General features: G+C 58.7%; 2 protein-coding genes and 1 non-coding gene across 4 annotated transcripts; all 3 read right to left on the bottom strand.

Annotated features, from left to right (window-relative positions):
* Nucleotides 1-623: 623 nt before the first annotated feature.
* DAPK3 (death associated protein kinase 3) lies at nucleotides 624-7,262 on the bottom strand. Of its 2 annotated transcripts, XM_031604644.2 has the most exons (10): nucleotides 7,193-7,262; nucleotides 7,011-7,112; nucleotides 5,937-6,297; nucleotides 5,006-5,135; nucleotides 4,738-4,786; nucleotides 4,619-4,645; nucleotides 4,390-4,542; nucleotides 4,078-4,123; nucleotides 2,414-2,960; nucleotides 624-835 (listed from the first exon to the last, which is right to left on the bottom strand). In XM_031604644.2, the coding sequence occupies exons 2-9, from the start codon at nucleotides 7,070-7,072 to the stop codon at nucleotides 2,415-2,417; spliced, it is 1,374 nt and encodes a 457-aa protein (XP_031460504.1). In that variant the 5' UTR covers nucleotides 7,073-7,112; nucleotides 7,193-7,262; the 3' UTR covers nucleotides 624-835; nucleotide 2,414. The 2 variants fall into 2 exon arrangements, with proteins under 2 accessions (XP_031460504.1, XP_089982376.1); XM_090126250.1 differs by lacking the exon at nucleotides 7,193-7,262 and having other exon boundaries at nucleotides 7,011-7,169.
* Nucleotides 7,263-7,631: 369 nt separating this feature from the next.
* EEF2 (eukaryotic translation elongation factor 2) lies at nucleotides 7,632-15,308 on the bottom strand. Its single transcript, XM_031604648.2, has 15 exons — nucleotides 15,150-15,308; nucleotides 14,406-14,620; nucleotides 13,290-13,471; nucleotides 12,993-13,204; nucleotides 12,143-12,321; nucleotides 11,855-11,960; nucleotides 11,465-11,578; nucleotides 11,132-11,270; nucleotides 10,517-10,712; nucleotides 10,153-10,411; nucleotides 9,710-9,817; nucleotides 9,167-9,520; nucleotides 8,798-8,980; nucleotides 8,588-8,720; nucleotides 7,632-8,372 (listed from the first exon to the last, which is right to left on the bottom strand). The coding sequence occupies exons 1-15, from the start codon at nucleotides 15,150-15,152 to the stop codon at nucleotides 8,179-8,181; spliced, it is 2,577 nt and encodes an 858-aa protein (XP_031460508.1). The 5' UTR covers nucleotides 15,153-15,308; the 3' UTR covers nucleotides 7,632-8,178.
* On the bottom strand, nucleotides 11,741-11,809 carry LOC116236208 (small nucleolar RNA SNORD37). Its single transcript, XR_004168509.2, has one exon. It is a non-coding gene; the product is annotated as a small nucleolar RNA SNORD37 (small nucleolar RNA).
* Nucleotides 15,309-15,508: the final 200 nt, after the last annotated feature.

Genomic DNA, 15,508 nt, shown 5'->3' with positions numbered 1-15,508 from the left:
GGTTGGGATGAACCTGACACCCCACAGCACGTCAATGGGCACGTGGCACGGCCCCATGGAACGGCCCTACAGAATGACTTAGGGCACGGCCCCATGGAACGGCCCTATGGAATGGCCTATGGCACAGCCCCATGGAATGGCCCTATGGAATGAATGACCTATGGCACAGCCCCATAACTCAACCCCATGGCACGGTCGCATCCTCCTCACTCCCCACACCAAGTCCCATGGTTGAGGTTTATATGTGGCCAAATGGGCCCAGATTTGGACCCCAAAACCTCCCCCAGATCCCCCACCCCGTTCCCATGACCTCTCCCCGATCCATCAGACCTCTCCATTCCCAAGACCTCCCACAGACGCCTCCCATTCCCATCATCTCCCCCCACAGACCACCCCCAAACCCTACAGACCTCCCCATTCCCACAATCTCCCCCCAAAGACCCCCCCCAAACCCCGTCCCATTCCCATGACCTCCTCCAAACCCCCAGACCCCCGCAGGGCGCTCACTCCCAGCCATAAGAATGCCCAAATCCCTCTCCCCCCCCACTCCCTTGCACCCCAAACCCACCTCGGGGGGGGCACAGCTGTGACCCCCCCACATCCCCCATCCCCACACAGAGGGGTTATGAGGACAGAAAGCTTTATTTTATTAAAAGGGACTCAGAGCTGCACCCAGCTGGGAGGAAGCACCGTGGGGCAGATGGGACGTGTGGGGCGGCCTTGGGGGGCACTTCCAAGCCTCCCCCCAAGCACGGCCACTCTGGGGTCAGGCTGGGGTTTGGGGCCATGTAGGAACAGTGCTTTGGTCCCATTCCTCCTCCATAGGGGTGCGACCCTGAGGGATGTGAGATGTCTGCCCCACTGAGGGAGTGGAGCCCCACAGATGGCACAGGACCCCCAGAGGAGCCCAAGGAAAGGGGTGTGCGGCCGTGGAGTCAGGGGGAAAACCCCACAGACACTGGGGACAACCAGGGGCTCTATTGGGGACAACAGCACACTGAGCTCTGGCCCCACACCGACACTGAGGGCACACAAAGCTGAGCCATAGGGCCGCTGTCCAACCCCACGTGGTCCCCGACCCCACTGCCAAACCATGGGGCTGCTCCCACCCCACAGCGTGCCCCCCTGACCCCAAGGCCTAACAATAGGGTTGCCAATCCCAACCCACAGCCCCATATGTTCCCTGAGGCCACTGCTCCCACCCCACCACCCCATGTGTTCCCCCAACCCCTTTACCCAACCATAGGACCCCCATCTTGCCCCAGTGTGGCCCCTTGACCCCACAGCCAGCCATGGGGCTGCTGTCCTGCCCCACAGCCCCACACGTTCCCCATCCCCACTGCTAACCATAGGGCAGCTCTCATGCCCCATAGTCCCACATTCCCCAACCCCATTGCCACCCACAGCCCCACTGTCCTACCCCATAGCCCCACGCTCCCCATCCCCACAGCCCCACATATCCCCCCAACCCCCCTACCCAACCACAGGACCCCCATCCTGCCCCACAGTGTGGCCCCTTGACCCTGTAGCCTAGCCATAGTGCTGCTGCCCTGCCCCATAGCCCCACATTCCCCAACCCCACTGCCACCCACAGCCCCACTGTCCCACCCCATAGCCCCACATGTCCCCCCAACCCCTTTATCCAACCATAGGACCCCCATCCTTCCCCAGTGTGGCCCCTTGACCCCATAGCTTAGCCATAGTGCTGCTGCCCTGCCCCACAGCCCCACACGTTCCCAAATCCCACTGCTAATCATAGGGCCGCTGTCCTGCCCCACAGCCCCACATTCCCCAACCCCACTGCCACCCACAGCCCCACAGCCCCATGTCCCCCCAACCCCTTTATCCAACCATAGGACCCCCATCCTGCCCCAGTGTGGTCCCTTGACCCCACAGCCAGCCATGGGGCTGTTGTCCTGCCCCAAGCTCCACATGTTTCCCATCCCCACTGCTAACCATAGGGGCGCTGTCCTGCCCCACAGCCCCACAGCCCCACATTCCCCAACCCCACTGCCACCCACAGCTCCACAGCCCCATGTCCCCCCAACCCCCCTACCCAACCACAGGACCCCCACCTGCCCCACAGTGTGGCCCCTTGACTCCACAGCCAGCCATGGGGCTGCTGTCCTGCCCCACAGCCCCACACGTTCCCCAGTCCCAGTGCTAACCAAAGGGCTGTTGTCCTGCCCCATAAACCATGTTTCCCATCCCCACTGCAAACCATAGGGCCGCTGTCCTGCCCCACAGCCCCACACGTTCCCCAATCCCACTGCTTACCATAGGGCTGCTGCCCTGCCCCGTCGCCCCACATTCCCCAACCCCACTGCCACCCACAGCCCCACCCCACAGCCCCACGCTCCCCATCCCCACAGCCCCCACCCCACATCCCCCCTCCTCCCCCCATCCCCACCACCTCAGCGGATGCTGCCATCCTCCCCGCCGCTCTGCAGCTTCTCCCTCTCGATGGACCAGAGCAGCTCCTGCACGAAGCGAACCTCGGATGCCACCTGCTCAGCCAGGGCTCCGTAACGCTTCTCCAACCTCCGGTAGCGCCGGCGCAGCCCCCCGGCCGCCTGCATCACATTCCTGCTCTCCTCCTGCGCCCGCTGCCGGGCGGACTCAGCTCGGAGCAGCTCCTGCCGGATCTGCCGCAGGTCGCGGCCGATGCTTTCATTCTCCTCTTTGTACCACGATTCCTTTTCCTCGTAGATGGACAGCAGAGCCTCGATGTCCTCCCGGAAGGATTTCTTGTTCCTCTGGATCTCACGGAGGGTCTCCTCCGCCGCCGCCACCTCCTCCATCACTTTGGAGAAGCGTTCGAAGTTGATGTAGGTGTTGTTGGGCGGCATGCTGGAGTGAGACTTGATGGTGTATTCCTTCAGCCGCGTCGTCTTCAGCCGCCGTCGCTGCTCTGCCTTCTTCCCACTGTCCTCATTGCGGACGTTCCTCCTCTTGATCACCTGTGGGGAGGAGGTGGGACGTGGGACGGGGCAGCGCAGTGGGGCCGGATTGACCCTATGGGGTGGGAGGAGCACCGAAGGCACCAGGAGGGACTCACAGGGACAGGAGCACAGAATGGGTTGGGTTGGGTTGAGGTGGGTTGAACTGAGTTGGTTTGGGTTGAGTTGAGGTGCATAGAGGTGGATTGGGTTGAGGTAGGTTGAGTTGGGTTGGGTTGAGGTGGGTTGAGTTGGGTTGAGTTGAATTGAGTTGGTTTGGGTTCAGTTGAGGTGCATTAAGGTGGGTTGGGTTGAGTTGGGTTGGGTTGAGTTGAGTTGGTTTGGGTTCAGTTGAGGTGCACTGAGTTGGGTTGGGTTGAAATGGGTTGAGTTGAAGTGGGTTGAGTTGGATTGGGTTCAGTTGAGGTGGGTTGAGTTGAGTTGGGTTGGGTTCAGTTGAGGTGCATGGAGGTGGATTGGGTTGAGGTGGGTTGAGTTGGGTTGGGTTGAATTGAGTTGGTTTGGGTTCAGTTGAGGTGCATTGAGTTGGGTTGGGTTGAGTTGGGTTGGATTGAATTGAGGTGGGTTGAGTTGGGTTGGATTGAATTGAGGTGGGTTGAGTTGGGTTGGGTTGGATTGAGGTGGGTTGAGTTGGGTTCGGTTGGATTGAATTGAGTTGGTTTGGGTTCAATTGAGGTGCATTGAGGTGGGTTGGGTTGAGTTGGGTTGAGTTGGGTTGGGTTGAGATGAGGTGGGTTGGGTTGAGTTGTTTGGGTTGAGTTGCGTTGGGTTGAGGTGGATTGGGTTGGGTTCAGTTGGGTTGGAGGGACTCCGAAGATCTCCCCATTCCAACCCTCACCACAGCTGGGTGCCCCTTGGTACATCAGAGCACCCAGAGTACCCAGCCACCCCCACTGCCTCCAGGGATGGGGCAGCGCTGTGGGGTGGGACAGCCCGACCCCACCGCATCGCTGAGCCCCACTGCTGACCACGGGACATCATGAGACTCAAACCACAGATCTGAGTGCTGTTCCAGTGCCACAACAAACCCACACGGCTGTGGGGCCACAGCCCACCCCACTCCCCCAAGCCCCCATTTGTCCCACAGGCCCCACACCATCACCTGGAAACCCCATACCTTGATCCAGGGGTGCTCCAGGCTCTGAGCTATGGTCATCCGCTTCCTGCAACAGCAGTGGGGTGGGACGGTGGGGGATGGGGTTGGGGGTTGGGGGGGGAACAGGAGGAGAGGGGACAGGATCAGGGGATGGGATCAGAGGGGCACAAAATCAGGGGGGCCATGCAGGGTCAGCCCTCAATCCACCACTTCCTCACAACCCCATTCCCTCCCTTCCATCCGCTGCAGCGACCCCACAGAAACCCACCCCACACCCATGTGGGGCACAGCCAGTCCCACGTCAGCCCCTGCCACCCACACCCCAACCCTCACTTGGGGTCCTTGACCAGCAGGCGGCGGATGAAGTCCTTGGCCAGCTCGCTGGTGCTGCTGAAGTATTCCTCATCAAAGTCATAGTTGACGGCGGAGATGTTGGTGAGGGTCTCCTGCTTCGTTTCCCCCAGGAAGGGGGAGGCCCCGCTCAGCCTGCAGCAATGGGGGGATGCTCAGCCCCACATTCCCATCCCCTGCAGCTTCCCCCACCCCCAGCCCCGCTACTCACAGGATGTAAGTGATGACCCCAATGCTCCTGGAAGGGAAGAGAGGAGGTCAGAGCCTCACAGCATCCCCCCAACATGGCACATAGGGAAAAGTCCTCACCCCCCACTGGGGCTCACTCACCACATGTCAGCCTCCAGCCCCAGTGGCTCATAGTTCACAATTTCTGGTGCTTTAGGAAGGAAGAAGGGAGAAAACAGACTCATTTTGGGGGGAAAAATAAAATTATCTGTCCCCATGAAGGCACCCATCCCCACTGTATGGACACGTGGGGCACCCGGCTCTGCCCCACAGCCCCACAGGGAGATCACCCACCCAGGGGCAACTCTGCAGGATGAGGCCAACATTTCTGAGCCCAGAGAACCACCCACCCCCCAAAACTGTGTCTCACCCACAAACTCCGGGGTCCCAAAAATGTTCTTGAACTCATTCCCAGCTTCGATCTTGTGGGCGATCCCGAAGTCGATGAGTTTGATGCGAGGGTTGGGCACGTTCTTGTCCAGCAGCATGATGTTCTCCGGCTGTGGAGGAGGGGGGAGGGATGATCAGTGCTTCACCCAACGCTGAACATGAGGTGTTCCACAAGCCAGCAGTGTGCCACAGTGGCCACAAAGACCAATGGTTGACCACAAGTCAGCAGTGTCCTCCTGTGGCCAAAAAGGCCAACGGTGTCTTGGATGACCATTGGCTGGCCACAGGTTGACCAGGAGTCAGTGTGCCCCAGAGGCCACAAAGGCCAGTGCTGTCCCAGTTGACCAGTGGTTGACCAACAGTTGACCAATGGTTGACCACAAACCAAGATCTGTGCCCCAGCAGCCACGAAGGCCAACGGTTGACCAATGGTTGACCAACAGTTGGCAAAAGCTTGACCACAAACCAAGATCTGTGCCCCAGCAGCCATGAAACCCAGTGCTGTCCCAGTTGACCAGTGGTTGACCAACAGTTGGCCAATGGTTGACCACGAGACAACATGTGTGCCTCAGCAGCCACGAAGCCCAACGGTTGACCAATGGTTGACCAACAGTTGGCCAATGGTTGACCACAAACCAAGATGTGTGCCCCAGCAGCCACAAAGGCCAACGGTTGACCAATGGTTGACCAACAGTTGGCCACAGGTCGACCACAAGCCAGCGGGGCATCCCAGCAACCACGAAGGCCAGCAGTGTCCCAAATGACCAACGGTTGACCAAGAGATGACCAATGGACACCCACAAGCCTGCAGAGCGTCCCAGTGGCCAAAAAGACCAATGGTTAACCAACAGCTGACCACCCAACGACCCCACCCGACCCCTACAGCTCCCACCCCCACCCCAGACCCCCACCTTCAAGTCAAAGTGTGCGATGCGCTTGGAGTGCAGGTAATGCACCCCGTCCAGGATCTGCTTGAGGAACTGCGTGGCCTCCTCCTCCGTCAGCGATTCCTTCTCCGCCAGGAAGTCGAAGAGCTCCCCGCCCGACACCAGCTCCAGGATCAGCACCACGTCCGTCTTGTTCTCGAAGATGTCGTGCAGGGTGATGATGTTGGGGTGCTGGATCTCCCTCAGGATGTCCACCTCCCTCTCGATCTCCTCCCTGCTCACCCCCCGGCGGCTCGATGACAGCCGTCGCTTTTTGATGAATTTGGCTGCGTATTCCAGGCCTGTTTTCCTCTCCCGGCACTTCCTCACGATGGCAAATTGGCCGCTGTGGGAGGAAAGAACCTGAGAGCCTCCAGCATCGCTGGGGCAATGGGAGAAGAAGGCACAGATCCCAACACCCGGTGGGAAGCGGGGTTCTCTCGGATGCAGCCAACATCCCCCCAGCGTGGGGATGGGGCAGAGCAGCCCCTATAGCAGAGCCCACAGGGCTGCCCCACGAGCTCGGCGTGCGTCCCAACCCTGCAGAACGGGACGTGGGACGGGAATCCGTTCCTCCCAGTGCTCAGCTGTCCCACCGCACAACCCCACAGCCCTGCTCGTCTGTGAGCCCAACCTCTGTGCATAGGGCCGGGACCAACCCATCCCAACGGCTGGGGCTGTCCGTCCCTCCCGTCCCCATTTCTCTGCCGTGGGGTCGGGGCCGCTCATCCCCGCTGCTCCCGAAGCCCCGCAGCACCGCGGAGGAGGACGCAGCTCCGCAGCCCCGCACCGCCGCCCCTCCCGGCCCCTCCCCGCTGACGTCCGTCCGTCCGTCCGTCCCTCTGTCCCATGCGGAGCCATATAAGGACCGCAGCGCCGCGCCGTCCCCAAACCGCAGCGGAGCGGCACCGCAAAACCCCAAAGCGGAGCGGGACGCGCCCCACGACCGCGGGCCCGGCTGGGGGCACCGGAGGACGGCGATTCAGCGCCACCGGCGCCGCTTTCCGCCCGCTCTCCTCCCGCCGGAGCTTCGCCCCCGGCCCGCCGCGCCCCGCTCACCTGCCCAGCTCTTCCCCCATCTCGTAGAAGTCCTCCACGCTCTCCTGCCGGAAGGTGGACATGGCCGCGGCCCCGCGGCTTCCCCTCGGCTCGGTTCAGCCCCTGCGGAGCGGGATTCGCGGCTGAGCCCCGCGCCGAGCCCCGCGCCGCCCCCCGCCCCGCATCGCCCCGCGCCGCCGCACCTGAGCCGCCCCCGCCCGCACCGCCGCCGCCGCATTCCAGCACTGCTGCCGGCCCCGCCCCTCCGCCGCCGCTATTGGCCGCTGTGCCGCCGACGTCCCGCCCCCCGCGCGCCGTCATTGGCTCCTCGTAGTGACGTCATGCTGGAATGCGCGGATGAGGCCGCGCGGGGTGACCCCGCCCTGCTGCCCGGCCTCGCCCCGGAGCTGCGGGACGCGGGTTCGAATCCCGGCGGCGCCTCCTGGCGGCCCCGCACCGCGGGTCTCTTCCGTCCGCTCTGAACCCCGCAGCTTTGAGCTCCCGCAGCTTTGAGCTCCCGCAGCCCTCCACCCCGCTGCTGGAGGCCGGGGATGACGCAAGGGCCCGGCGGCAGCCACAATGTACACCTCAGGCTCAGCCCCACGCATGGCGCAGCAAAGCGAGGAGGAGCACGGCCAGATCTTCATCACCATATCAAATTTATTATTTCCAGTGGCACTAATACATTGGTTGATGCTCATGATGACAATCACACTGCACAAGATCTCCCTGCCTTCGAGTTTCTGCCCAACCAGAACAGCCCCCCCTCCCCAACGCTGGGCACCATCAGCCCCTCCCCAAGAAAGGGGGGAGCAGCCCCTGCACCCCTCAGCCTCTCCTCTCCCCCCCGTCAGCAAAACAAAGCAGAGATGCTCCTCAGCTCAAGTCAAATAAATATGGAATCAGGCAACTCTAGTTGCATCGAGTGGAAATGCTTCATTACAATGGCACCGAGTAGGGCCCCAGATGAGTCATGTGCAACACAGAAACCTATAAGGCTGAATATCAATGCTTTTTTTTGTTTCCTTTTTGTTTTGTTTTGTTTTTTTGTTGAAAGTCTCCAATCGCTATGAAACTGATTAAGTACAATGCAAAGAGATGGTCACTGCAGTCTACCATTTGCCCGCTGTTATGCTAGTTAGTTTGTCTGAGTCCCACACCAGTGACAGTGATGTTGGGGGTGCAGCCTTTACAATTTGTCCAGGAAGTTGTCCAGGGCTGGGATGCCCTCCTTCAGCCCCTTACGTTTGCGGGTCTCAGCCACCACCTGGAAGGGGCGGCTGGTGCTGTCGAAGGGATCCCCAGGCAGGATCTGCCAGTGGTCAAACACGCACTGGGGGAAAGCCTGGCCGCCTGTGTTGGACCTCAGGTCAGCTGTGAAACCTGGAGGGGAAGAGAGGAGAGTTGAGTTGGAAGGGGAATCACAGCTGCAGCCCAATAGATGTGGGGTCAGCTCAGCTCCAGCAGCCTTCCCATGAACCTACAGCCCTTCCCTCCACCCCCATCAACAGCCCACGTCCCACTGCGCCTCCAGACCTTAAACCACAGGACATGAATGGAGTCCATCCCGAGCAGGATGAGCTGCAGCACACACTTACCAAAGGACTCGTTGACAGGCAGGTAGGCCTTGACCACGAACATGGGGGTGCCAGCAACCTGGGACTCCTCAAAGACGTGGCCACGCTTCCTGTTCAGCACACTGTAGATGCCACCAACCACCTGCTCTGGGCACTGTGGGACAGAGGAGTGAGGAACTGCAAACTGCCCACCTCCATTCTCCTCAGGTGGAGAGAGAGGGTTTTCCTTACCTGGATTTCCACAAGGTAGATGGGCTCCATAAGCCTGGGCTGGGCGGTGAGCACGCAGGCATACAGGCACCTCCTGGCAGTGGGGATGATCTGCCCACCCCCACGGTGGATGGCATCAGCGTGCAGGGTCACATCGTGCACATCAAAGCGGACGCCGCGCATGTTCTCCTCACACAGGACGCCCTGGGTAAGCAAAGGCAGGCTGTGAGGCAGCACTGGGGCCAGATGGTAATTCTGCTCCTCCCCCCTCTGAGTCAAGGCTGCAGGCAGCACTGGAACTGCCCACCAGTCTCAACACCAGCTCCCCAAGCTCACGCCAAAGGCACCACGCTGCTCCCTGACAGCCCGGCTCACACACACCACCCCTACCTCCTTAGTGGCCCACTGGAAGCCAGCCACCACGCTGTCCTTGATCTCATTCAGGTACTGCACTCCCTTGGTGATGTCAGTCAGGATGTTGGGCCCGGTGCCGTCAGGACCAAAGCACCAGATCTTCCTGGCTTCGGTGACGTCCCACTCGTACTTCTCAGCCAGGTAACGAGCTCTCTGCTTCAGCTCCTGGCGAGCAGAGACCTCGCCCTTGTCGATGTCTTCAGCCAAACCGTCTGGGAAGGGCCGGGCCTTCATGTACAGCCTGTTGTGTTTGTTGGGGGACTTGGAAAGGCACATCACATTGGATTCCTCGCTGACCGTCTCACGGTAAGACACGACGGGATCTGATTTCTGCAGCGACAAACAGCGCAGCAGGGAAGAGCTGTGAGCCACCAACCTGCAGCTCCCCAGCAGCAGAAAGGCTGCCAGCACAGAGCTGTTACTGCTGCAGGTTCAACAGCAGCCCCTGCTGCTCAAGCTGTGTGTTGGTGCCAAACCACACTGCTTCACAGCCCCTCAGCCTGCACACAGCAGCTGTACCTTGATAGGAATGCAAGCGTGGTCCTCCTCCAGGTCCTTCAGGCAGATTTCCAAGTGCAGCTCCCCTGCACCAGCAATGATGTGCTCTCCAGACTCCTCAATGATGCACTGGGAAAAAAAAAAAAAGGAAAAAAAACCACATTAATACAGCAGGTGGGACTTCTGGCTGAAATGCAATGAAAGCTCCTGCATGTGAAACACCAGCGTTTGCCTGATGGTGTCTGATTTTCTGCCTTGACTCATAGAACTGTTTTAGAAAGTCTTTCTGCTGTTCTGGGGATGAGTCAGCCTCGAGGAGGAATGCTCTATTCCTTCCCATTCTGGGAGGGCTGGAATTAATAATCAACTCAAGCCACTTCTGCCAGCTCTCCTGATGCAATCACAACTAAAAGCCCCACAGCGTGTGACAGTGTGAGCAGGACTGGGATTTCCTACATGCTCACCTGCACCATAGGGTCAGACTTGGCAAGGCGTTTCAGCCCCTCCACCAGCTTGGGCAGGTCTGCAGGGTTCTTGGCTTCCACGGCCACTCGCACCACAGGGCTGACACTGAACTTCATCACCCGCATGTTGTGGGCGTGCTCGAAGGTGGTGATGGTTCCAGTCTTCACCAGGAACTGATCAACGCCAACCAGACCCACAATGTTTCCACAAGGCACGTCCTCAATGGGTTCAACGTAGCGGCCCATCATGAGGATGGTCCTGCAGGAAGAGAAGGCTGTTTCATGGCCTCAGAGATAAGGACGGACCCGAGAGACACAGACAGAAATGACAGCTGCCCTCGTACTGCATCCAGCCAGGACCAACCTTTGGATTGGCTTCAGGTACAGATCCTCCTTCTTGCCAGGCGTGTAGTTGGGCCCCATGATTCTGACCTTCAAGCCAGTTGATACGAGACCAGAGAAAACACGACCAAAAGCATAGAAACGGCCCTTGTCGGAGGTTGGCACCATTTTAGAAATGTACATCATCAGGGGGCCCTTGGGATCACAGTTCTTAATACCTGAGAAGAAGGAAACAGATTTCATTGAGGAATACCTCTGGTACTCAGCAGACCTGCCTGCTTCTCCCATCCCCTCATTACCAGACCTGTGCCCAGCAGTGCCCCCCTCCGCTCTGACAGCTGGCCAGCCCAACAGAGAGGAAGATCAGATTGCCCAGAGATCTTTTAAATGAATACAGGCTCAGCCTGAGCCGCCACCACACGCCCTGGCTGCTCTCCAGTTACTTAGCAAGCTCAGCACTCCCGAGTCAAGCGCTCGCTGGTAAGCCTGTTTGATCCACACTAGAAAAGCTACAGGCTCAAGAATTACAAAAGCTACTAAGCTGTGGGCTTTGGAGAACAAGATAGTTCCAGGTATTTTAGACCACTGAACACTTCTGCAAAGAGATCCCTGGCAGCAAAGCAGCAGCCTCGCATACCTATGGCAGCCTCATCATCAGGGGGCCCCTCATAGAGCAGCTCACAGCGGTACTTCTGGGCTGTGACAGGAGAAGGCAGGTGAATGGTGATCATCTGGAGCAGGGCATCTCCGGCAGGCAGCCACCGCCTCATCACAGCCTGAGCAGAGAGCAGAGGGTGAGAGCAGGCAGGCAGCTCAGAGCCCAGCAGTCAGCCCTGCCTTCCTCGCTCCCCTCTAAGTGACCAGCAGCACCTTCCTACCCAAGCAGGGTTTGCAGCTGCAGAGCAAATTCATACAGTTGGATCAGCCCAACTCCTCATCCCTTCTCATGGAGGATTCAGACCAATCTCACCTTCAGCAGGGGTTTGCCCTCCTTGTCCTTATCTTCACTGTCAAGCTTGATGTCAAGTTTCTCAATCAGTTTAGCTGCCTCCTCTTTCTTGAAGGTCATGATTGCATCAAACACCTGCGAGAGCAGCAGCAGTTAGGAATGCCTTTCAGGACCCAGTCTGAGAGCAGCAGCATCTCTAAGGAGAACCTGTGCTGAATCCACATGGACTCCCGGGCACAGACCTGCCTTCCCACAGCTACCACCAGCCCCCCTGCTGCACACAACGAGCTCAGCTCATGTCAGATACTCAAATTTCTTCAATCAAACAAGTCAGGTCAAAGTGAAGAAATTTTCCATCATCATGCACTGCAGCAGAACAAACTGAGCTTAGGGCATCAGCAAGGAACACACCTTGAAGATGGGATCAAGGATGAGCTGGCAGAAGGTCCTAGGCAGTTTCTTTCCATCAGGGCCAGTAGCAGATTTGCTGAACTTGCCAGTAGCAGGATCAAAGTATCTGCAGAAAAAATAAGCCAAACAAATATCAACATTCAGCTCAGGGGTAAAAGTGTGGTGGCTTTTTTATATCTTGATTAGCTCAGCACAAGGACCGACTCACTGAGCCTGAATGTCTGCACTGCCAGGCGAGGGGCACACAGAGCTGGTGTGGGATTGGAACCAACAGCCACAGTTACTCACCTGTCTCCCCACAGCTTCTTCATCATGTCTTCCACTTTCTTGGCACGCTCAGATGGATTCATCTGGGCATCACCCTTAGCAGCAAACTTTGCAACGTACATTTCAGCAAACTGTTTCAAAGTGAAAGCCCAGCCATGCAGGCCAGAACCAAAGCCAACTGTACCAAGCACAGGATCGATCTGTAAGGGAAGAGGACAGTGGGTTACAGAGGATCAGCTGTGGAAGGCTACAGCACTCAGCCCAGGCAAACCAAACACACTGCAGGCCTCCACCAAGAGCCTGAAGGTGGGGCTTCAGAGCTACAGATGCACTGAGCATTTCTGTGACAGCACGTGCCAGAGAGACTGCCTGGTCCACACACCCCATTTTAGCTCCGTAACCCAAAACTGGATCCTTTTTCTTCACTTCATCCAGCTCAGTATCTGCTTAGATCTGTCTGCAAGTCAGACTGTGATCCTTAAGGGAATATCAGTCAAAAAATGTACAATTTGTTTGTTCCTCAACAGGAACAAAACACAAAGGCTTCCTCAGAACCTGCAGCTGAACAGCCCTGCACACAGCTCAGAGTCCAGCAGGGAGCGAAGGGATCAACATCACCAAGTGCCCTCCAGCCTCAGAAGGCAGCCCTGGAACTGCACCCTGTGTCAGGTGAGCAAGGAAAGTCCTGCCAAGAGGACACCCTCACCAGACAGAAAACACACTTGTGCTCATATTCTTCATTGGGTGAGTGCCTCCACTACCCCAGCCTCACTCCTCCCTCGGAAGGAAGAAAGCACTGCTACCAAACATAGCTGCTCCCTCCCGCTGAAGGGGTTCATCCTGAAAGCAGCACTCGCAGCCATTCACCTACCATGATATTTCCCATAGGGCCGCTTTCTCCTTCCCCATAGGTGGAGATGATGACGTTGACGTTCTCCACGATCCGCTGGAAGGTCTGGTACAGCTCCTCAGGATCCAGCTGCAGCTCCAGCAGCGCCCGGTCCATCTTGTTCATCATCAGGACAGGTTTGATCCTCTCGGCAATGGCCTGACGCAGCACAGTTTCTGTCTGCACACACACACCTGGCCAACACAGGAAAATTAGTTCTCCTCCCCTTCAGATCAGCCTGAGGCAGGCTGCAGTTACACATGGCTGCAAAAATCTCACCAGAGACGCAGTCGACAACAACCAGGGCACCATCAGTGACCCGCAGAGCAGCAGTGACCTCTGAAGAGAAATCCACGTGCCCAGGGGAGTCGATCAGGTTGATCAAGAAACCAGAACCATCCTTGCTCTGCTTGATGAACGCCAGATCGTTTTCAGAGAGCTCGTAGAACAGAGAAATAGCTCTGAAATGGAAGAAGAGCTGTTAGTATCACCCACTCGTTTACCCCTTCACAGCACTCTAGAGCAAATACAGTTGGAAACATCCTTTTATCCTTTATTATTTATTTCTAGACAGCTGCATCCAGCCTTCAAGATTTCCTGTGGTCCTGAAAAGGCCCACAGTGCTCATCAGTTCCAACCCCCTGCTGTGTGCAGGTCACCAACCAGCAGACCAGGCTGTCCAGAGCCACATCCAGCCTGGCCTTGAATGCCTGCAGGGATGGGGCATCCACAACCTACTTGAGCAACCAGTTCCAGTGCCTCACCACCCTCTGGGTGAAAAACTTCCTCCTAATATCCAACCTAAACCTCCCCTATCAAGGAACATGATCCTGAGAGGCGGGTGGGGAAGATGCTCAGGAGCGTCCACAAAATCTTCTGCTTCTCATGCTTCTCTGAAATCATAACCTCTTCCGACAACATGAAGTGCTAAAAAGGGCACACCTCCTCTCAGCTTCATATTTCTGCTTTTCCCACCGGCCCAAACCCCTTCTGATCCCTCCTCCTCAGGTGTCCTCCAGCAGTCAGACCCACAGGCAGCGATGCTCCCAAGGAGGACAGCTGCTCACCAGGCAGCCTCCACACTGCGGGACTCACAGCCACCAGCTCCATCACACACAGCTGGTGCCAAAACAAGAGGCCAAAAGTCACACTGCAGGAGCACGTCAACGTCCCAGCAGCCATCAAGGTAACGCTCAGTGACTCACCACAGGGCAATCAATACGTGCTCCTTCATGCAAGCAATCCACACAAGGGAAAAAAACACTAAGCTTTTGAACAACAAGACAAGAGAAAGGCTGATGTGATCATCTTCATCTCAAGGTGAAACCAGGGTAGGATTCAAAGCACTCCCGAGGTCATTGGGAACACGAGGGCGCCCTTAGGAGCAGCACTCACGTAGATTTGATGGTGATGCACCGTTCCTGCTCGTCCTTCCTGGTGTCAGTGAAACGGGTCTCCCCCGCGCGGGCAGAGGCGATGATTCCAGCTTTGCATACCAGAGAATCAGTCAGGGTGGACTTGCCGTGATCAACGTGGGCGATCACCGACATGTTCCTGATGTTGGCCTTTTTGTCCATGATGGCCCGTATCTGATCTACTGTGAAGTTCACCTTGGAAAAAAAAGAAGGAGGGAGGAAAGGAAGACGCGCTACGTAACAGACCAGCTCCATTTCTTCATACGTGGCACTGTCAGGTTTAACCTCACAAAACAGCAAGCTGCAAAAGCGGCGAGGGCACCGCAGAGAGGGCCGGGCCTGCGGCACGGCAGCCAGCAACGCGTCCTCAAGGCCGCGCCGCACTGACAGCGCCGCGCGTGCAGCGGGCCGCCCTCCATCCTCACCCCCCGCTCAGGGGAGCCCCGCACCGCGGAGCTGCAGCGTTACGTAAGCGCTCCGGCAGCCGCACCGCAACGCCGCACCGCCGGCCGCCGCGGAGCTCCGGGTTACCGACGCCCCACGGCCGCACCAGGCCCCGGCCCCGGCCCCACCCCTCTCCCCTCACAGCGGCCCGGGCCGCAGCGCCAGGCCTCGCCCCGCAGCGGAAGCCCCGCAGCCCTCCCGGAGCGGACATCCCCGCCCGCGCGGCCCGCGCAGGACCCGCTCAGCTCCCCTCGAACGGCGGCGGGACGCGGGGCCTCACCATGGTGGCGGATGGAGGTGGATTCTCCGGGGCGGGGGGGTACAGCAATGGCGGCGGCGGCGGCGGCGGCGGCCCTGTCTCGCTGGCGAGCGCAGAGCGGGCGGAAGAGAACGCTGACGTCAACCGCCCCCCTTTTATAGGGCAGCGCCGGCCGGGGGGAGGAGCCTGCGCGTGCGCGTGCGCAGACGTGCCTCTCTAGCACCCTGCTGCCGGCAGCTCTATGGTCGGGCGGTGAGGTCCTCCAAGGGCCGCAGCCGGGCTCCACGCAGTCCCCGCTCAGAACCCGCAGCAAAAACGACGCGGCCACCGCGGGAACGAGCCGGAGAATGTACTCGGGGCGCTCCCCAAGGCCACGAGCG

This window comes from Phasianus colchicus, chromosome 28, assembly GCF_987193195.1.
Source record: "Phasianus colchicus chromosome 28, bPhaCol1.hap1.1, whole genome shotgun sequence".
Classification (NCBI taxonomy): Eukaryota; Metazoa; Chordata; class Aves; order Galliformes; family Phasianidae; genus Phasianus; species Phasianus colchicus.
The sequence above is the reverse complement of the archived record's forward strand: the minus strand, read 5'-3'. Positions and strand labels throughout refer to the sequence as shown.

Bases quoted from the DNA above. Each gene is read 5' to 3' on its own strand.
- EEF2 (XM_031604648.2), bottom strand. The intron at 11,579-11,854 runs GTGTGTTCCTTG...CTGCTCTCGCAG, and splicing joins TCCTTGATCCCATCTTCAAG to GTGTTTGATGCAATCATGAC. The intron at 9,521-9,709 runs GTACAGCTGCTG...TTGTCGCTGCAG, and splicing joins ACGCTTGCATTCCTATCAAG to AAATCAGATCCCGTCGTGTC.
- DAPK3 (XM_031604644.2), bottom strand. From the start codon at position 7,072: ATGTCCACCTTCCGGCAGGAGAGCGTGGAGGACTTCTACGAGATGGGG. The intron at 4,124-4,389 runs GTGAGGGTTGGG...CTGCTGTTGCAG, and splicing joins CTGCTGGTCAAGGACCCCAA to GAAGCGGATGACCATAGCTC. The intron at 2,961-4,077 runs GTATGGGGTTTC...TCCTCCCCACAG, and splicing joins TGGAGCACCCCTGGATCAAG to GTGATCAAGAGGAGGAACGT.